The following is a 21600-nucleotide window of genomic DNA, read 5'->3' as shown; positions in this document are numbered from 1 at the left end:
ATATATGTAATACACAACTACTACTACAATAATTTAGTTAACAGTACTTTTTCTAGGACCATTTCTCCTGTTACCAATAATACAATACTAACTGCTACAGTACTCCTTTTCTTACCCAGGTGTTCGAGGCGAGCAGGTAAGAAGAGTCGAGGTGAGGAAGAGTAGCAGGGCAGTAGAGTGAAAAAGGAAGAAGAGGGAGCAAGGGGAGGAGCACATGGGGGAGGGTAGGAGGGAGGAGGGGGGATGATCACTGACAGACAAAAAGAAGCTGAGTCAGAATCACAAGGAAAGAGTGATCACCTGTCTGCAGAGACAGTCTGTGTGTGTCTGTATCAATAAAGTTATTTATCTACAGGATTTCTTTCTTCTTTCTTCTGAGCTCTTTCTACATCAGCTTACATGATTGGACAGCAGGCAGGAAGAGAGAGCGAGTGTGGCGAGTGCGGGAGGCAGGGCCAGAGCGGACCCTCAGAGAGAGGGAGCGAGTTGTGGGGGGCGAGCAGCGGCGGCGACTCCTCCGGGATGGGAGGGTCACTGCAGACAAAACACCACAAAAGAAGCACAAGCACAGCTTTAAATTGCCACATTTTTCAGTGGAGTTTGGCAGCGTACACCAAGTGTTTGAGAGAGTTTGGTGTGGTGTGGCTTGGACACCAAATGTTGCTGGAAGCATCTTACGTACTGAATCATTCATGCAACTATACATCAACAATTAGAACTATAAAGGTTTTCATTCAGTGCAAAATATATAAGGCATAAGTTACCATAATGTTTGTGGGGACTGGTCAATAAAACACTAAATATAAAATTACAGAGCTAAAACTTTGACAACATACTATGTGATGTTGTCAGGTCTTATTTTGTGTATCGTTAATGATCACATTAATTTTTTTAACAGGATTTGGTGGAGTGTCTTTGGTACCGTCTACTTCCTGGCTGGTTGGAGGAGGGGGTGGTGGTGCTGGCAGATCTAAGCTGTCATTGGTGAGTGGGGGGAAGCTGTCATCGTCAGAGGGAGGAGGGGGAGGAGAGGGAGGGGGCAAGCTGTTCTCCTCAACCACTGGAGAGAGAGATGTGAGGTCATCAGGATGTCATCATATCCCAGACATACATTTACATTTAGTCATTTAGACGCTTTTATCTTTCAAGTCCCTGATGACACTTTATTGATCCACTTGAATCAAGTGACTTGTCCGAGGACACCTCCACAGGTAGGCAGGAGGAATCTGGTTTAACTAATCCAGGCTGATCTGATCCAGGTTTAACTAATCAAGACTAATACACCAAATCTTTAACAATTCCTCACCTGTCTCAAGGCTGGTGGGCGGGGGCATGGGCGTGGCTGGGGGTGGAGCACTGTGACTGGCAACAACCTGTGAAAATGGAGCAGGAGGAGGAGGAGGGGGAGGAGGAGGGGGCAGTGTCACCATCTCTCCTGATGAAACAGGTGGTGGAGGAGGAGGGGGTAGGACAGAGGTGCTCATGACAACATCAATGATGACATCATCATTCTGAGCCAGTGCTTCATTGGTATCAAGAGGAGGAGGAGCTGAGGTGTCGTCAAGCAGTGTGGTGATGATGTCACACTCGGGTGGAGCCTGCCAGGTGGAAGGGATGGTGGGCGGGGCAACGTTTTTCCCAAAACTTGAACTGAAAGAGAAAAACAAAATCAAAAATGATTCACTATGGAGTTTGGTGTAGCAGTTAGTTGCCCACTAGTTGAGCAAATAGTCCACAATTCAGAGTTTGCTGTGAGGATCAGGGACCTGAAACTGGATACTGATAAAACCATGGTATCCTTTGATGTCACTTCCCTCTTCACCAGCATCCCACTATGGATGTCTTAACATCCATGAAGAGAAGACTGGAAGAAGACAGCTCCCTCAGCACCAGAAGCAACTTCAGACCAGATCTGCTTGCTCCCGAACATGTGCCTGAACACCACCTACTCCACGTACAGAGGTGACTTTTACAAACATAGATATGGCTGTGCCATGGGTTCCCCAGTGTCACCCATTGTAGCAAATCTATACATGAAAGAAGTGGAGCAGAAAGCTCTCAACTCCTTCCCGGGATGACACCGACCCACTGGTTCAGATACGTGGAGAATCGTGAAGATCAAGATCCAGGAGGTACAGGCTTTTACAGATCACATTAACTTAGTGGACACCAACATCAGTTTAACCAGGGAGGACACCAAAGACAACAGGACCCTGAACCACAGAGTGCAATACATCCCCACCTCCACAGAATCCCAAAAGAAGGAAGGCAGGCATCTGAAGACAGCTCTCAAGACCTGTGAACCCAAGTGGGCCTTCAACAAGGCAGCAACCTGTTCCAGAAAAAGAACAACGGAACAGCCGGAGTCCCAGGTCCAACACAAAAACCTAGACATGCCTTACATGGCTGGGGTTTCGAAGCTGAAGAGGATTTTTACAAAACACAGAACACCTGTCTACTTCAAATCCACACAGGCATAGACTCATCCACCCCAAAGACTGGACTCCAAGACACAAGAGGAGCAATATAGTGTTTGTGGTCCAGTGCAGTGAAGAATGCTTTGAGCTGTAGATTAGAGAAACAGAAGCAGCCGCTACACAGGAGGAGTAACACCTCAGGACCTGAATCAGCTGTGGACCTTCATCTTAAGGACGAAGGACAGTGAGGTTCACATATTGGACAGAGAAGACGTGCCTAGAAGTGCCTTAGACACAACCTGTCTCTTATTTATCATGCTGCCCTTTTAATTCATCCCCAGAAAGATCAGGACTAGTTCACACCTGAACCACGTTGGACACATCTAACGTCCCACTTTAAAAGTAATCCTACAATAAGATATGTATGGAACACATGCTACAGGTTTATGGAACCCTGAACCAAACCTCTTTGGAGTGGATCATTTTAATGATCCACACCAGAGACTTGTTGATTTTTTGAATGGGGGTTGGTCGAGTGGTAGTTTGAGAATTTCTCCATTTATTTCGACAACTTTAGAACCAGCTCCAGTTGCTGAAGGAAAGCACAGTTCCAGTGAAAGGTGAACGGAGTATTTCATCCCAGACATGACGGGATCATACAAAAAACAGGATGTGTTGGAAATATGAAACAATATCTGAGATTTCTCAGATATTTCTCAAAAGCTGCTAAAGAAAAAAACCTAACTATTAAAAGTGCTGAATCCCAATTTTGAACTGTAAACACATTTACATTTAGCAGACACTTTTTTTCTAAAATGAAGAACACGGTACAAGGCAAAGACAGGGTAAGCATAAGGAGGTCTTGCCTAAAGACCCCTACTGTAGGTTATATATCAGCATATTTATATCAGCTTACATTAGAATGAATATGGGAAAAAATTTTGTTTAGTATCATTCTAAGTCACTTTGTGTTCTGACCCATAAATATATCACTGATAAAAAGAACCAGAACGTCCTCACAAAGATACTCAAGACACACTCAAGGGTATTACCCGCTGACAGGGGGGGGCACAGGGCATTGGACCGGCTCTGGAGGTTTGCTGGACCTGAAACACATGAAACTTCAGTGAGATGTCTTGTTGGACATGAGAAAGATGAAGAATCATCAGTAGAAACTGCAGAATCCAACTAAACCTGACAGAGGCTCCATGTTTACGGATCGTTCCTGTTCTGTCCGACTGTTTCCCAGAGACCTGTGGGGGGGTTGGGAGAGGGGAGGAGAGGGGGCAGACTGAGCATCAATAGAGCCTCTCGGGCCTCAGCAGCTTTAATGAGTGTCTGAACAGTTTCCCACGCTCAACAAAGACCCAGTGTTTGTGCTTAAACCTACTTGTTCACCAAAGGCTGGACTGCAGCAAACTAAAGAACCCGTACTTAGGTATTTTATACTCACTGTCCTGCATTTTCTGAGGGAAACAGTGTAGTGTTTCCTGCACTGTATGTACTACACGGCTGTAGTTACTTTACCCAGTTGTTCTCTGCATGTTTGTGTTGTGACCTTTTACCAGACATTAGTGAGAAGTTGTTTCCTCGTCATGTTCACAGTCTCTGAGTTGTTTCACTTCCACCAACAAGAAACTTTAGCATTTGATTCACAAAAGTTTACATCAAATTATTATTTTTTTCAACACAGAAAACTTCATCATGCCTTATGCGGTGACCCACTAGAGGGGCCTGGCCCTTAGGTTGATAAACACTAAGGGTAAATAAACTTGTTAAGCTGCCTCAACAGTAAAATATTGCTGAAACATCAACAGGTCAGAAATATTAATCTGCTCATTAAATACTAATAACACTACTAATCAGTCAGAGGGCATACTGCAGTACTAGTTTACTACGATACTTAACTTATTTAGCTGCTAAAACTTGCTCTTTAACATATAATGAATCTTTTTCAGAAACCCGAACTTCTGAGACTAGATCTGGTTTACAATAGTCTCAGGTTGCAGTACTATGAGCTGCAAAGATTTACATTGATATATAGAAATATACAGTTTTAGTTTCCAGCGATTCTGTCTAGAGCTGAATTGAAGCTGCAGCAGCTTGCAATAACAGATAATACGCAGTAGTTCAGTAGTAGCAGTAATTGCAGTAGTACAGTTAGTATTTAACAGTTGCATAGTTTATGTCTGTTGCTCGACGGCGTCTCTGATCATACTCTTCATACAGTAAACTGTGTGTCTGCGATCTATAATGTTGTCATTTCCGTTCTACTTCCCGTCTGTTCATCCTGGAAGACGACTGCACAATAAACCATCAGTGGGACAGTAATTTACAGTCTGCTGGTCTGAGACTCTCAGGAGGAAGTAATGAAGAAGTAAAACCCGATAATACAGTCAGAAATCCGCTGTCAGTATGAAAACGTCTGAATGAGGAACCTTTACTGCAGTGTCACTTCTGCTTCTGTGGCTCACTGCAGCCACCTACTCTTCCTGTTAGCATCACCTCAGCAGACGCTCAGAATAAAACCTCACTTCTGCTTTGGTTTTTTGTTTTTTTCTGGCTTCTTCCGGTGTGAATGCTACTGAGTCTTCTTAATAACAAGAAGTTTAACACTCCAGGGAAATTTGTTTTATACTCTCACAATTGAACAGAGAAAACACATTTGAATGCACTTAAAATATCAAATAACAAGAGTTTCACCTGCATTAACAAACGGCTCCTTTATATCTTTCTACGTCATGAACAGTTCAAATCATCTTCTACTGAAAAACTGGCAGTTTTACAATGGAAGTTCTGCATTAGTAGGTTATAAGACAACAAACACGAAAACAAACCAACATTGGAGTTCAGGTGTGTGTTACCTTCATGCCATGGCCCACCCCGTCCAGCTGCTGATAGTTTATTGGTTGGCGGCTATAAGGTGGGCGTGGCTGCACACTTGCAGGTTGGGGGGGCAGGATTTTGTGGCTGCGTGGGACCCGTCTCACGGCTGTGAAGACACCGATCTCCCTCCGAGAAACTTTCTCTTTGTGCATCTCCACTGTCTGAGCAGATACAAGGAGACGCAGTGAAACAGCAGCAGGAAAAACAAACAAGTCGATGTGGATGTTAGGACACCGAGACACAACAAGAGAACAAACAACCAAATGATGCAGGAAGAAGAAGGTGGAGGTGATGGGCAGCAGTTTCCATCACAGTGGTCCATAGAAAACAGAGGCTCCATTCATCCACCCCCAACCTCCACCTTCACCCCCAGTGAAGAGGTCATTATCACAAAAAACGACCTAGATCTGTATTCGCAGCACAAAGTGCGAACAGACAAAGACCCACAGACACAGCAGAATTACTTTAGAGAACAAGGAGACAGAGTAGTACAGTAAAGATTCAGCACAGTCCCGACACAACGTCAGTTCCATTATTTAATTCTTTGTTCATTTTTACAGGAACTCAACAGCTCAGCGATGACACAGCTACAGCAGAGTTGGGACTAATGTGCATCACCCCCTCCCATCTTTTCATAATCTTCCCAAGTTCAGACCTTACAGCCTCAGCTCACTGAGACCAGGTGGAATCCAAAAGTAGATTCTGGTTTAGCAAGAGTTCTGAGAGTGAGGGTGTGGACGAAGCTCACCTGACCAATCAGGTTGATGGAAGATTCCATTTGACGAAGCTGATTGGTCTGAGCGTCCAGCAAACTCAGCACACTATTGGCCAGAGTGCTGATCTGGTAGGCAACACTGGCCAGTGATTGGGTGGTGAAGTTTTTAGTTTCCTCCAATGCCTTCATGCTGCTGTCACCTGCCTGAAACACATGGAGACTTAGTGGTGAACTGTTAGCTTAGCTTAGCATGAAGTCCAGGTACACAGGGAACTGTTAGCTTAGCTTATCACAAGGTCCAGGGACAGAGTGAACTGTTAGCTTAGCTTATCACAAGGTCCAGGGACAGAGGGAACTGTTAGCTTAGTTGTTACAGTACCTGTATGTAGTTGTGGCAGTACTCAGACACCTTCAGCGGGTTGTCGTAGTAAGAGTAGTATCGGTAGTACTAACCTGTATGTAGTTGTTGTGGCAGTCACTCAGACACCTTCAGCGGGTTGTCGTAGTAAGAGTAGTACCGGTAGTACTAACCTGTATGTAGTTGTGGCAGTACTCAGACACCTTCAGCAGGTTGTCGTAGTAAGAGTAGTATCGGTAGTACTAACCTGTATGTAGTTGTGGCAGTACTCAGACACCTTCAGCGGGTTGTCGTAGTAAGAGTAGTATCGGTAGTACTAACCTGTATGTAGTTGTTGTGGCAGTACTCAGACACCTTCAGCAGGTTGTCGTAGTTAGAGTAGTATCGGTAGTACTAACCTGTATGTAGTTGTTGTGGCAGTACTCAGACACCTTCAGCGGGTTGTCGTAGTAAGAGTAGTATCGGTAGTACTAACCTGTATGTAGTTGTTGTGGCAGTACTCAGACACCTTCAGCGGGTTGTCGTAGTAAGAGTAGTATCGGTAGTACTAACCTGTATGTAGTTGTTGTGGCAGTACTCAGACACCTTCAGCAGGTTGTCGTAGTTTTCCAGCAGAGCTTTTCTGGCGTTCGGAGTTTCTTCCAGAATCTTCAACACCTCGTTTTTATAGTTCTGATTCTTCATATTTAAAAACTGCAGAGTTCACTGAACTGTGAGGAAGAAGAGATAATAATTCTCAGTTCCTTCAGTAACATGCTTTACAGTAACATTTCACCGTTTTAGTTTTACAGTTAATGAAACAAAAATCATTTACAGTTTGACACAGAATCAGCTCCTTGACAAACATGAAGTCTTTAATTATCATGAAGTCAATAATTATCTCATAGTATCTCAGTCAGTGACTACTTTTACTTTTAAACCTATTTTTACACATAAATATTAGTACTTGAGTAAAGTCTCTGAGTACTTGCTCTGCCTCTGGTTTGATGTAGTATTTCCAACGTGTTGAAAAAAACAGGACCTTTCTGTTTGAACCCGCTGGATTAAACATAAATTAGACAAATTGATTACATTTTTTCAATTCTGAGAACAAGAATCGGCTCAAAGTGTGAAAACTCACCAGACGCTGCAGAGGAAGAGGAAAAGCTGCAGGAAAATGAAAGTTTCAAGTTTTGTAGCTCTGATGGAGTCTCCTCTGCAGCCAAAGATCCTCTCTGCTCTGACAGACTCTCCTCGTGAATAACAAAACCAAAACTCTGAGTGACAGCCTGAACCGTTTAAAAGACCCATTTACTCCACTGAACATGTGCAGCCATCCTGGAAAACTCTTCAAGGAAAGAGTCCTGAAATGTCTTTTACTAAGAACCAATGCAAAGAACTCTGATGTGCTTTTCATGCCCCTGAATTGTTAAGCACAAAAAGCGTAAGACCACTTTAAATGAGTTCTGGAAACTTCCCTTAAAATTTATTAAGGAATGAAAGAAGCCTGAATTACTGACTACAAATAATTTCAAGCACAAGCATCCTGAATATCCTTGAAGAACTCTGCAGAGACCTGGAATCTTTTCAATGACCCTGGAATCTATTGACCAACATAAAATATCACATCTCAAAGCCCAAACCAGCCTCCAGCAGTAGTGGGAGGGTTTAAGCCCCAATAAATAAGTTCAGAGTGTGACCTCCTGTCTCTGTTTTTACTGCTGTATGCGAACCTGCTCAGCTTAAACCACTTCCTGTTTCACTTAGAATCTGAAGTTAAAAACTGACTCAGAGTCAGTTTGGTATTTGAAATAACAAACTAAACAGAATTAAGTTTACACCAGACTGCATTTAAAAACTGCTGAAAATAACAGTGGACCCCAGACTCCAAATAACACCCAATACCATTAAACAATGAAAGCTATTATGAACATATAAAGTGTGTCCCTGTCCACTTCCTCCACTTTACAGTTTTTCTCTGTCTGATGGTTGCATGTTCTAATTTTTAGATATTTGCATTTTATATTCTACATTAGCTAACCCTGTCAGGTAAAACCTGTATCTATTCACTTTGATTCTGAAAAACTGCTTTATTTTGATAGACATCTTTCATTTTATTTCAGTTCCTGTGGTTAATTTATGTTTGTGCTTTTGTTCGATTTATCAGATACACATGTACTACATAAATGCAAAGCTGAACAATAACTGTGTTTTAGCTCCAGCTGCTGGTTGCAGAGACTCAGTGCAGCTGATTTCAGCACAAATTAATCATTAGAAACGAGTTATAGACATCAGTGTGGTCTTAGAGTAAAATCTGGAGGTTTGACGTTTCTACATAGTTTTTTATTTGTTCTGAAGATGGTTTGCTAAAAAACAAAAAAAACATCTTCACTGACTTAAAACAACAGTCATTTCCTGTTTCCATGGTGACCAGCCATCACATGTTGCTTGGGGCGACCGGGTTCCAGGGTTGTTTCCGTGGAGATCCCTCCTTGTCCTTCTTCTCCAGAGGCTTTAGGTGACACGCCAGGACCAGGTCTCTGACAAGAGAGAGGAACACACATTACACACAGCCTGTGGACACTTGGAGGGTTCGTCAAGACTTTGAAAGACAACAGGAACCTTCTGAAACAGAGGTTCATATTTAAAACAGCACAGAGCTCTGGACTCTAACTGTCCAGTTTTATAGTTATTACTAAGGAATCCAAAGACTGACCATAAAACCTGCTGCTCTTTGACTTTACAGCCAAAAGACCGTGACCAGCCTACAGGCCCCTGGGGGAGTTTCCTGGACCTGGTCTTACCTGAACTCGTTGTAGGAACCGACCCTCTGGCTGACAGCTCTCAGTTTAGCATCGTTCTCGCGGACGTACCTCCGCTCTGACTCCAGCGCTGCCTGCAGCTCTCGCTCCAACACAGGGAAGTCGATGACATCACGCTGTGACATCGCCATCATCTGATGATGTCACACAGGTACATGGTGTTCATTAAAATAAACGTGTGGATGTATTAACAACATCGTCTGACAGCAACAGCAACTGGTTGTCAGTCAGTCATTGAATCAGTCAGTCAGTCATTTAATCATCTAAATAAATGACTGACTGATTAAATGACTGACTGGCTGACTGACTGACTGACTGACTGAATAAATGACTGACTGACTGGCTGATTAAATGACTGACTGACTGGCTGACTGAATAAATGACTGACTGACTGGCTGATTAAATGACTGACTGACTGGCTGATTAAATAACTGACTTGTTGACTGACTGACTGATCAAATGATTGACTGACTGACTGAATAAATGACTGACTGACTGGCTGATTAAATGACTGACTGGCTGGCTGATTAAATGACTGACTGACTGACTGACTGACTGACTGATTCAATGACTGACTGACTGATTAAATGACTGACTGACTGACTGACTGACTGACTGACTGATTCAATGACTGACTGACTGATTAAATGACTGACTGACTGACAGGACGAGACAAGACTAAAACCTGAGGGGTGCTGCACAAAACCAAGACCAGGGATTAAGCCGGGATTTTCCAGGTATCCTGGTTGAACTCATCCTTAACTTGATGAACAAACTGTGGATCAATGAATCCCAGTCTAGTTACCTGGGAGATTTATCCTTTGTTGTTATCCACTGATCCTGGTTTCTTGTAGCTCAGACTCAGTTACACAAGAGCAGGTTAAATTAATCTGAATCAAGTTTCTGTGGAGATTTGTTCTGTGAAGTTATCCTTGTCCAGAGCAGGTTAACATCCAGGATTGACTAATCCTACAGGGACCTATCTTCATGTTTAGCTGTCTGAACTATTAGACATTAGTGTTCTCTGCTACATGCTGCCTCATTTCATATATTCTGCTGTAAAACAACAGATTAATTGTGTTGTGTTGCGTTTTTTAAACAATTTTTTTTTTAATATTCGTAATTACTGTCAGATTAATTTCACTAGTTTTATGATGATTGCGGTTCACTTGGTTGTGGTCTGAAGAATATATGTATTGTTGAGTTTATTAGAAACAGGCAGTTTCAGTTAAGTCCATAAAGTGGGCAACATGCAGTCCAGAAGATGAATTGGACAGGTTCTATTCACAAGATTCTCCTGACAGTGGAAACTCAGACGAGCATTCAGCCATCAGAGTGTTTTCCGGGACAGGTCTGATCCTTCAGCATTTGAAGACCAACACCTTATCCACAGGTACTGATTCTCGATATTTCACGTATAAAACAGCAGACAGCACGGAGCCCCGCTCTCTCTGTCCCACAGATGGTGTCTGTAACCCTGCATGACCTTTATTCGGTCGGGGACGCTGAAAAGCTCAATGGGAATAAAATCACATCTGTGTGTTTATAACCTTCCCTGGCCACAGAAGTCTTACAAATGACAGAACTGTCATCAAGCACAGTTTAGTTTGTGTTCCAGGCTATTCTAAAGTGACTGGTGCAGTGGATTGAACTCACATCCGCATCAAATGAGCCTCAGGGGAAAATGAGGGAGACTATGGAAATTGAAAATTAATGAGATTAAAGGTAAACTGACATAAACTGACCAAATTTTGACTTAATAGATTTGGTTAAATAAATTAACCAAGAAAAAAAACAAAAAGTAATTAAATGTAAACTGTGGATTTTCCTGAGTAACATTTGCGGATGATCAAATTAAAGCTGTTTAGTGCATATGTTCAGTAACTCTGTGCATTTTAATTTAATCATTATTTCTGCATTACTTACTCATTCAGCTGATCCACTGTTGTGTTCCAGGCTTGTCCTCCTTTCTCTAATGATGTCAGCCGTATTTCTATTTTTACATGTTACATGTTTCACCTCTTCCTACATCTCCATCCTGTGCTGCTGCTCTGTGGGTTCAAAGTTTGCTGCTCGACCTTTCCACGTTGAATCAGTGACTCTGTGATCGATACTTACGGTCTTTTGATTTAGCTGCACCTTATTCAGACAAATAATCCAGGAGGAGTTTATCAGAATATGTCAAGCTGGGATACTTCACTTATCCTGGATTCCTTAATTCTGCTTTTGTGCAGCCCCCCCTCTTCACAGAAACTGTAAAGTTGTCCAACTAGCACACTGATGCTTCACATGACAAACGAGAATAAAACGCGATGAACGTTTTCAGACAGATGCATTTCTAAAAGGTAACAGGTGGTAAAACGATGTGATAAGTTTCTAACATTATCTAAAGTCATCTAACATTCACCGGTTCATCAAACGTTTCAACATGTTAAACGATGCTCGGTGGCTAATGCTAACGTTAGCCCCCACAGTTAAAACCAGTGTTTTCACTGTTAGCTCCCAGGCTAACGCCAGCTCAGCTCACAGGTAAAGGTAAAGGTCGCCTTCCGTAGTTACCTCTCAGCTCACAGGTAAAGGTAAAGGTCGCCTTCCGTAGTTACCTCTCTGGTGTCCGCGTGTTTCCACGTGAGTTTCACAACAACAAACAGTCTCCATGACGACGAGCTACAGGGCCGCGCCTGCGCAGATGTCTACCTGCTCAGGTGAGTACAGTTCGGTAGGAAAGGGGTGTCTTATCATGTGATAAAATCAGATTCATAAATAATGAACAGTAGTAATCCAACCTCCATTTTACATCCATCCTCTCCCTCCAAGCCTCTGATCCTCGAATTGGACCCAGTACTGATTTAAAATCTAATTTCAGAAATCACCATCTCAGGTAAAACCACACAGACTCAGAGATATACACGTGTTCATTTTTTTGTTTAACATTTCTGTTGATTCCCAGGTCGAGTTTCATTTATCAACTTATTTCAGTCAAAATTGGACAAAAAGGCTGAAACTGTGGAATGAAATATTTTTCTGGGGGGTTGGAGAAATGAAAGAACCAACTCAGCAACTGTGGAAACATGTGAGCTGAAACATAACCATACGTGGGAAGAGGTTCAGTCATTATAAATTAATTTAAAGCTTAATAGTTGATAAAAGAATAAAATAAATGTGAAATGTAATGATCACAACCAACACAGTGTTTAACAAATTATTTTTTCTATTCTCATTTCTATTATTTTATTAATTTCTTTGAACCAACACCAAATAAAAGGATGAAGTACAGAAATTACAAATATCTATTATTTTTGTCACTTGCTGTGTTCAGAGGTCAGTGAAGTGGTCACTTGGTGTAAAGTCAGTGTCAGCGATATAAAGATGTTCTCAAACATCAGAACAATCCAACCCAGTGTGTTGTGTTCTGAACCAGAGAGTGTGGATCACTGGCAGTGTCGTTGTTTGGTGCAGCTCTGCTCTTCCTCATTGTTCCACCCAGCTCAGCTTTACGTCTTCCTCCTGGTTGTGGTCCTTCACTCTCTGATTCCACTGGAAAAAGCAAAGAGAGATAAGCTTTTATTGTCATTGCAACATTGTACAACGAGATTAAGGTTGAGGTATGTACTCCCCAGGTTAGATCCTCCAGTATGTGGACCTCCAGGAAGCAGAAGTCTGACACCCTCTTCACACAGTCCCTACTGATGTACAGTGGAGGGACCTCAGTTTTCCTCCTCCTGAAGTCTATAATGACCTCCTTGGTCTTTGATGTGTTAAGGAGCAGATTGTTCTCCCTGCTTCACATCATCAACTGCTCAGTGCAGTCGTAGGTGTAAAGGGTGTAGAGCAGGGGCTCAGCACACAGCCCTGTGAAGAAGAAAGCCATTATTTGTCATATGTCACATTTACATGTTACAATGAAATTTGTCCTCTGCATTTAACCCATCACCCCGAGGGGAGCAGTGGGCAGCCACATACAGCGCCCGGGGAGCTAGTGAGCTTGCCAGTGCTGAGATTAAGGACCTTAGACCTGACTGCGATCAGAAAGGAAGCTCTTGATCCAAGAGCAGGTGGAGTATGGAAGCTCCAGGTCAATCAGTTTGTTCACTAGTTTGTGGGGAAGAATGGTATTAAATGCAGAGCTATAATCCACAAAGAGCATCTGCACATAGTTTCCCTGCTACTCCAGGAGGGACAGTGCCGTGTGGAGGGCTGTGACTATGGCATCCCCTGTGGATCTGTTCGCCCTGTATGCTGTATGGTGTGGGTCGAAGGATGGTGGAAGCAGTGAAGTGATGTGACCCCGTACCAGTTTTTAAAAGCACTTCATTACCACTGGGGTGAGGGCAACTGGACGGTAGTCATTGAGGCTGGTGATTCACTCCACCCCTTGGACTGAATAGGCTCATTAGGTGAAACAAAGAATGGAGAGGATGTGAAGGATGTAATAGACACACCTCTGCCAACCCCTCTTAACACCTAAAATGGGTCATTAAGTGTGTCCAACCTGCACATGCAAGGCTCTCAAACCTCTTGAGGGGTGGGGCAGAGGTGTGACTATTACATCCTTACATGCTTACAGACTCAAACTTAGAGGTGCTGACTCTCATCCCATCCGCTTCACACTCTGTTACAAACCATCCCAGTGAAAGCTGAAGGTAACAGCCTAATGAAGCTAACAGGACTACATCATCTGCAAAGAGCAGAGATGCAATTCTGTACACGCTTCCTCCCCCGGCTGAGCCTTAAGATCCTATCAATGAAAACCACCAACAGGACCAGTGACAAGGAAAAGTCCTGGCAGAGCCCAACACCCACTAAAAATTGCCATTTGAAAGCTTTTTTAAAAAGCCCTGATTTTAAAAAATCTTCATTCTCCATAGTCTTTAAACTCCTCCCACAACCAAGTTTTTGATTCTGTGACCCCCTGAGCTGCTGGCCTCTGGCCTGCCAGTACCTATCTGTTGTTTCAGAAGACCCCCAGGCCAAACATGCCCAACATACCTCCATTATCAGTGATGTCCACCATCAGGGCCTTAAGTTGCCACCACACAAGGCTCCAGTTTCCACAATGTGGGCTTGGGACATGGTCTTTTCTGATTCCATTTCCCAGAAATTCTGCCAGGGGTGGGAGTTAAGGACTACATGGACAGGAGCCTTAGCTAGACATTTGCAGTTCACGCTCACTACCTGTTTGGGTTTAAAAAGTCATGTCTCTTTCCAGGTTCTTGGTTCCAGAGCTAGTGCACCTGAAAATGACCCGTAGAGTGTTACACTTCAGCTCTAAAATCTGTGTCTGTATTTGTATTAAATGTCATACGTGACGTGAACACAGTCAACAAGAGAGGAACTGGTCTCTCCTGAATCCCCATTCTTTTCTTTGCCTCCCTCTCCCTCCAGCTCCCATGATCCTGGCTCCACCTCCTGTTTTGTGCTTTGTTTTTGCCTTCTTCCTGTTCCCTATTGTGTTTGTTGCTTCCTGCTTTCTCTTATCACCCCTCATTGACTTCACATGGTTTCCACTGCCACAATTCGTCCAATCTGCTTCACCTGGTTTTTCCTGCTGCTTTATAAGCTCCCTTCAGTCTACATCACTTTGCCAGATTGATGTATCCCATTTCCAAGGGTTCTAATTTGTTGTTGTTGTCATCGTTGTCGCTACTTTGTTTGCCTGTGCCTCCCCAACTTGTCGGTCCATCTTTCAGAGTGTATAAAGTAAATCACATCTTATGAAAGGCAAACACCAGATAAAACATCCAGCAGCTGTGTTGGAGTTGCTGCTGTGTGATGCGGACAGGTCTGGTGCAGGACACCTCGACAGCCCTGTTGGATCATGTTCTTAAGGTGTTGGGCTACTTCTAGTTTCTATAGACATTTGTTTTACCTATTCTATTTAAGTTGCAAAAGTATAGCTAGCAAAACAGCAGCACAATCAAAAATACACTTCCAAATTGGTGCACTGTGGTGACTCAGCCAATCACAGCACATGCCACACAGGATCTGAAGAACAAATAAAATGTACTGGTTGAAATAAATTGACGTCATTCTCCGAATCAGTACCAAAATAAAACCATTTTACAACAGCATGAAATTAAGCATTGAATCTAGATATTACATATTTAATGATGGAGGTTTTATAACATGAAAAAAACATTTTATCATTTTATTGGTTGGGCCTAGGCCCAGCTAGACCTGGTTATGAGTTGTGAAAGTATGTTTGAAGTGTTGAGTAAAGAACACAGCCAGTTCAGTCAGTTCTTGCGACGTTTGTCAGGATCACTTTATTACTGTTGTACTTTTTCAAAAATAGTTTCTTCCTCGTACAACTATAACCATAAAAACACTATTTAGTCATTCATGAGATACTAAAGCAACTCAGAAGTGAGATTCAAAGCAAAATATCTAAACCAAGGTGAAGAACTTTAAAGTAAAGTGCTCAAGGGGGAACTGTTTGTTGGGTATAAGTGCCATTTTCTTGTGCAGAGGAAGATTAATATTAAATTAAATACCACTAAAATGTGTTTGATATTAAAGACTTGAAATGGGGCACATTTTGAACCAACATCAAGATTCTGTCCCATCACACCACACAATCACTCAGGCAGAGAACCCGTTCAGATCAGTAAAATTCAGGTTGTGTTCATACATCAAACCAAAAAATGCTTAGTACGTCCTCTTTAAGTAGAACTTATTTGATCGATCATATCAATTTTGTTCAATTTTGCTACTTTAAACTTTCATTAAATTCTCTCTGTGGCAGCAAAGCATTCACATACAGTCTTAAAATTTTAACATTTTAAGACCCCTTAAAACATCAAGGGCAGTGATAAAATAGGATTTGAAAGCTCTCAGCATCATTTTTAAAACATCCTAACCACAGCATCATTGAAATTTAAAAGATTGTCCACATGGTGGCGCTCTCTCCACCATTGTGTAGAATTTTAGCCCCCTAATAAGAGGAACCTGTTCATGTATGGCAAAGTATGCACTAGACTCTAGTTCAGTCTTTTTCTATTATTTTATTTTTGCCAAAACACTTTTCCATCAGGAAGTTTCACCCAGCTCAGGTTCATATCTTCATTCAGGCTTAGGTCGTTTAGTTTCTGATTGAACTGGGAAAGAAAACAGGATGAGATTGAGAAGAGATGATCCAGAATCAATAATTAATTAATAACATATCCGACCAAATAGCAGGATTGACAGGTGAGTTTCAGCGTTTATTTAATGCCGTGTTCACCCTGAGATGTTAAACAACCAACTCTGAGTCTTGAAAGTTACGTTTCAAGCTTGTCTCGAGACTTGATCGATGATTGTTGATAGATAGTGCACTACACTGGATCTTGAATACATTAACACACACATAAATTGCAGTGAAGCACAGAGTGATCTCAGACTTAGCAACTCCGACGTCACACTACGAGTGAAGTGATGTTAAGAACCATTTCTAGTGTTTGGCAACACAACTGATGCATCAATCAAAGTAACAGCAGCAACATACTGTAAGTCAATACTTACAGTATGTTGTCTTACTGTAAGTATTGACTTACAGTATGTTGTCACCTCAAAGATCTTCCAGCATTGAGCTCTAACATCGTTACCTTCTGTAAGATGTCTTCTTTCAGCTGCTCCATGTCCACAGAGGAGTCTGATTTCATCAGCAGCACCCGCACCACCTGCTTCCTGACAGGAACTGTTTTTTTGTGAAACACAGTGCATCGTCATACTTTTAATTTAGAAACTTTTTACTGAGTTAATTGAAATGCTGCAGTTTTTGGTCTAAATAGATCAGAATAAACTCACCCACAAAACATGCAAAGTAGGCTGTGGTGGTGCAGCCGATGTTCGTCCATTGACCATAGTACGAAACCACACAGGTGTCTGTAGTTGTAGCTGTTGGTGCACTTCCAGGAGCCCAGTTACTGACTGAAAGTGAGCTCCCATCTGACCACTTCCACGAGTTTCTGTAGAGGCCGATCCACGTGTATTGGTTCTGGAGCATCAACCATATCTGATCGTTCTCAGCCTGGTTCCTCACACTGGCCAGGTCGGTGTAGTGGACCCTGCAGTAGCTCTGAGCGTCTGTCCAGGTCATAGCCTGATTCACAAGGATGAAGCTTGATGAGGTGTCCTGTGTTCCTGCTGTACCTGAAAAGATTTTTGTGTTTCCATCAGTGAATCTAAACAATGCACAGTCTGGTCTTGACTCTAAATACTGTATATATAATATACACATGGATCACAAATTGTATTTTAAGACTTTTTAAAATAAACCTCCAGATAAACAAAGTCCTCATTTGTGGTGAATATTGTCAATATTTAAGTTACTAAGTACAACTTGTATAGTTTTATAATACTGAGCCGATGTCCTGCTGTAACATTAAGCTGCTGTTAATGGTGATTGTAATTTTCTGGCAAACTGTCTGCTGACTGCTCAGAAAGGCAGAGCAGGGCCATGGCAAGCAGTCGTGTTCGGCAAGGGAGGAGAACTGAAGATTCGAATGGATGGAAGGTGCGTAGCTTTTTGAAGATCTCCTTAACCCAACCAACATGTCCTCCTAAGACCCAGGGGAATCTTCACCCAGGTCTGAAGTAGTCAAGAACCGAGGTTTCTGGAGGGGTAATGGGAGTTTGCTTCTTCCTTCTACATGTGCTTCAGGGATCTTTAGAAGGCAACTAAGCAGCTGGGATGAAAGTCAGGACCTCCAAGTCTGAGGCCACGGTTCTCAAAGGCGAAGCTTTTAATCGACCGGTCAACTTTCCAACCTTTACTTATGGCCATCGGCTCTGGGTAGTGACCTTGCCGAGCCTGTTGCCACTGTGACCTGACTCTGCCCAAGTGTCAGACAAGGGTTGTGTCATTGGTCCAGTGGTTGGCATGCTAAAGCCAGGTCCTGTTTGTAGGAATGTAAAACGCTGCCTCTAAGTGACCATAGATGTTGTTCTAATCATGCTGATTTCACTTTATCTTGTAGTTGTTGTCTTTACATATACAGTGTGAAATGTGATTGTAGCTCATAAACACGGTGTCATTACTAATCTCCTGAGCTGCAGATAAAAACACAGTAGATACAGATAAATGGAACACAGAAATGTCCCTAACTAACTCTAAACTACATTTTGAAAATGGATCCTGAACAGCACTTTTAAAACAGTTAGACATCAGAGCCGTGACCGGGTTGTAGTAAATCTTAAACGCCATGTTCAGCACAAGAAGCTAGACATGTAAAACCTGACAAACATCCTCATGTTTATGCGACATGTCTTACCATTGTAGCAAATGAAGCTTGATGTGGAGCTGCACAATACATCAGACCATTTACCAGTTGCCAACATTGCCACACAAGCTTTGTATTGTCTCAAACCAAAGCTGGGTTCACCAGCAGCCCACATCCTGAACCCAGCCTCTCCGACACCATAGTAGTCCTGGTTTTCCAGAGACCACCTCCATGCTTCAGTGTCTGTGTGTAGTCCAGTCCAGACGTAATAGAATGTCCCAATAAGCTGATTGAGCTGAGCCAGCTCTTCTTGATTCTGCACAGCGGCCAGGTCGTTGTACTTGGACCTGCAGTAGCTCTGAGCATTATTCCAGGTCTCTGACATTGGAACTAGGACGTAGAGTCGAGGAAAAGAGGAAGATAGAAAACACAGAGCTGTGGAAATGATGAGAATTATTTTGATGCACTTACTGAGATATATTTTTACTGATGTTAGTTCAACACTACGTGCTCCTGTGTGATTAATAACTAAATACATAATAGAGAGGTTTGAGTTCCAGACTCATACTGACCTGATAGGACCATCATTATAACCACAGTCCCGTTCATGATGAAGTGTTGAACAGTTCACCTGCAAAGTAAGTGAAGAGTTTATTTTATGTAAATAAGTAACATATAGCAACAAAGTCCTGAATCACCATGTTGAAGGAAAAGTGAGAAACGATGCTAACGACCCACTACTTTGTTCGTGACACCTAGGACACATGTTTGAGCCCTTTGATTGATTCTTTGTAATCTGTTCTCAGGAGGTGACGCGACTTGTCCACCGATGGGAGGTTTACCTGTTCAGTCCACAGTCCGCTGGTCCACTTACCAGGTGTTATACTGTTCATAAAGTAAAGTAGTATAGTATACTAAAAAGTAAATGTGCTGCACTTAAAACACAACTATTTTCAGAATAAGCATTATATCAAATACAATTAATAAACGGAAAGATTTGAAATGAATGAGTATTAAATATCTGTGTAAGTCATGTGTCAGTGGTTCTTACCTTTTCCTCTCTTCACCTGCTGTTGGACAGAACTGACCCTCAATTTATATGCAGCTGGATATTTTACTACATTGGCGTATGAAGAAGGAAGTTTAGTGATCGTATTGTTCACTCTCTCTTTTCTTGGAAATGAACAACATGGGAAGTCTTGTTAGTCTGTGATTTGAATCCAGATTTGAATTATTTAAAATGCAAACTAAGGGATTTTGCATCACACAGGACACTGTTGTGACCCGGAGAATTAATGTAAATGTTCTGTGAAAGTATTATTATTGAATTGTTAGAGAGCAGATAGACTGTCTGACCTGTCATTTGATCATTACGCCTCTTGTTTGTTGCTGATTCACTAAAGTGAAGATGTAGTAGTTAAATTCACATCACTTTTCATTTCTTTACATGTCCCTACCCATTCCAAGTGACTTTAGTGAAAGTGGAAATGCCTACACTCTCATTCCAAGCCAAAGCTTTATTCAAGACCATGGCTCAGTTTGAGTTGAATCTTTGTCTAGTCACCATCTTACAATATGCAGTAGCAAGAAAAAGTATGGGCACCCTTTGGGATTACGTGGAGTTTTGCATGAATTGGTCATAAAATGTGCTCTGATCTTCATTTAAGTCACAACAATAGAAAAACACAGTCTGCTTAAAATAATACAGTTCACAGTGCAGGATGGAAAAAGGTTGTGAACCTTTGAACTTAATAACTGGTTGACCCTTCTTTGGCACCAATAACCTCAACCAAACCTTTCCTGTAGTTGCAGATCAGACCTGCACAATGATCTGGAGTAATTTTGGACCACTCCTCTTCACAAAACTGTTTCAGTGTAGCAATATTCTTGGCATGTCTGGTGTGAATGGCTCTCTTAAGGTCATGCCACAGCATTTCAATCAGGTTGAGGTCAGGACTCTGACTGGGCCACTCCAGAAGGTGTATTTTGTTCTGTTGAAGCCATTCTTTTGTTGAATTACTTGTATGCTTTGGGTCATTGTCCTGTTGCATCACCCATCCTCTGTGGAGCTTCAGTTGGGGACAGATGGTCTTACGTTTTCCTGCTAAATGTCTAGATAAACTCTGGAATTCATTTTTTCATCAATGACTTAGCCTTACCCTATTCCTACTCGATCTCAGTGCAGCTTTTTACACCATTGACCATAGTATTCTCCTTCACAGACTAGAAAATGTTGTTGGAATTAAGGGCCCTCTCCTGGCTTAGGTCCTATTTGACTGATCGTTATCAGTATGTAGCTCTAAATGGCGATTACTCCACATGCTCTCCAGTGGAGTTTGGTGTTCCACAGGGATCAGGCCCACTGCTTTTTTCCTCTACATGCTTCCTCTGGGCAACATAATCCATAAGCATGGTATTAATTCTAGATGGCCTTTCTGTTACATCTAGTGCAACAGTAAAAGACCTTGGTATGATTCTAGATTCCAGTCTTTCATTTGAAGCTCATGTAGATAATATCACCAGGACAGCTTTCTTTCACTTCAGAAATATTGCCAAGATAAGGAATATTTTGTCACTAAATGATGCAGAAAAATTAGTACATGCTTTCATTATACCTCTAGGTTGGACTACTGTAATGCCTTACTGTCTGGCTGTTCAACCAGGTGCATAAACAAGCTTCAGTTAGTTCAGAATGCAGCAGTGAGAGTCCTCACTCGAACCAGAAGATATGAGCACATCACGCCTATCTTATCTACACTTTATCTTCCAAATAGCGTTCGGGACTCAAGTCTAGGCAAAAAAACAATTTATTTAGCATTTTGTAAGTAGATTTGTTTTAGGGAAGGACTCATGGACGTAGAGCATTATGGTGAACTGGTATGTTTAGATGCTGTCTTCCCAACTCTCACTGATCACTCAGGTTTGTTGATGGTGAAGTGTTTGGTTGCTCTACATCCCAGGGAGCCCTCATGTCTGTGTTTGCTTCTGGCTCACCCTTTTAGTTAGGCTGTCATAGTTAGTCCTGCCGGAGTCCCTACTGCTCTATTCTAAATATACATTTACCTCAAACTTTATCTGACTGTGATCATAACTAACTGCTATCTCTCCTCTTCTCTCTCTTTTCCCTCTTCCTGTCTCTCTGTCGAGCTACACGTCGTTCCACCCTCTGCCCTCTGGACCTGTCTGACTCATCCTGATGCCCAACTTCTGGTTGGAGATCTCG

At 42.3% G+C, this 21600-nt stretch overlaps 2 protein-coding genes across 10 annotated transcripts in view; both read right to left on the bottom strand.

Annotated features, from left to right (window-relative positions):
* The window catches only part of abi3a (ABI family, member 3a), a 9066-nt gene extending 1493 nt beyond the window's left edge, over positions 1-7573 (bottom strand). Inside the window, exons 1-10 of one of the 7 annotated variants that reach the window (XM_026346504.1) lie at positions 7497-7560; positions 7344-7414; positions 6929-7086; positions 6052-6222; positions 5282-5464; positions 3612-3670; positions 3470-3523; positions 1307-1650; positions 923-1060; positions 400-534 (exon numbers count right to left, since the gene is read on the bottom strand). In XM_026346504.1, coding sequence (XP_026202289.1) covers positions 400-534; positions 923-1060; positions 1307-1650; positions 3470-3523; positions 3612-3670; positions 5282-5464; positions 6052-6222; positions 6929-7060 — 1216 coding nt within the window. In that variant the 5' untranslated portion in view covers positions 7061-7086; positions 7344-7414; positions 7497-7560. The other 6 variants (XM_026346513.1, XM_026346522.1, XM_026346529.1 and 3 more) reach the window with 6 other exon arrangements.
* Positions 7574-8766: 1193 nt separating this feature from the next.
* Positions 8767-11826, bottom strand: ccdc103 (coiled-coil domain containing 103). 3 transcript variants are annotated; one of them, XM_026346586.1, is made up of 3 exons: positions 11737-11826; positions 9160-9311; positions 8767-8895 (listed from the first exon to the last, which is right to left on the bottom strand). In XM_026346586.1, the coding sequence occupies exons 2-3, from the start codon at positions 9309-9311 to the stop codon at positions 8793-8795; spliced, it is 255 nt and encodes an 84-aa protein (XP_026202371.1). In that variant the 5' UTR covers positions 11737-11826; the 3' UTR covers positions 8767-8792. The 3 variants fall into 3 exon arrangements, with proteins under 3 accessions (XP_026202371.1, XP_026202387.1, XP_026202379.1); XM_026346602.1 differs by having other exon boundaries at positions 11781-11801; XM_026346594.1 differs by lacking the exon at positions 11737-11826 and adding an exon at positions 11104-11688.
* Positions 11827-21600: the final 9774 nt, after the last annotated feature.

Source organism: Anabas testudineus, chromosome 8 (genome assembly GCF_900324465.2).
Source record: "Anabas testudineus chromosome 8, fAnaTes1.2, whole genome shotgun sequence".
Classification (NCBI taxonomy): Eukaryota; Metazoa; Chordata; class Actinopteri; order Anabantiformes; family Anabantidae; genus Anabas; species Anabas testudineus.
The sequence above is the reverse complement of the archived record's forward strand: the minus strand, read 5'-3'. Positions and strand labels throughout refer to the sequence as shown.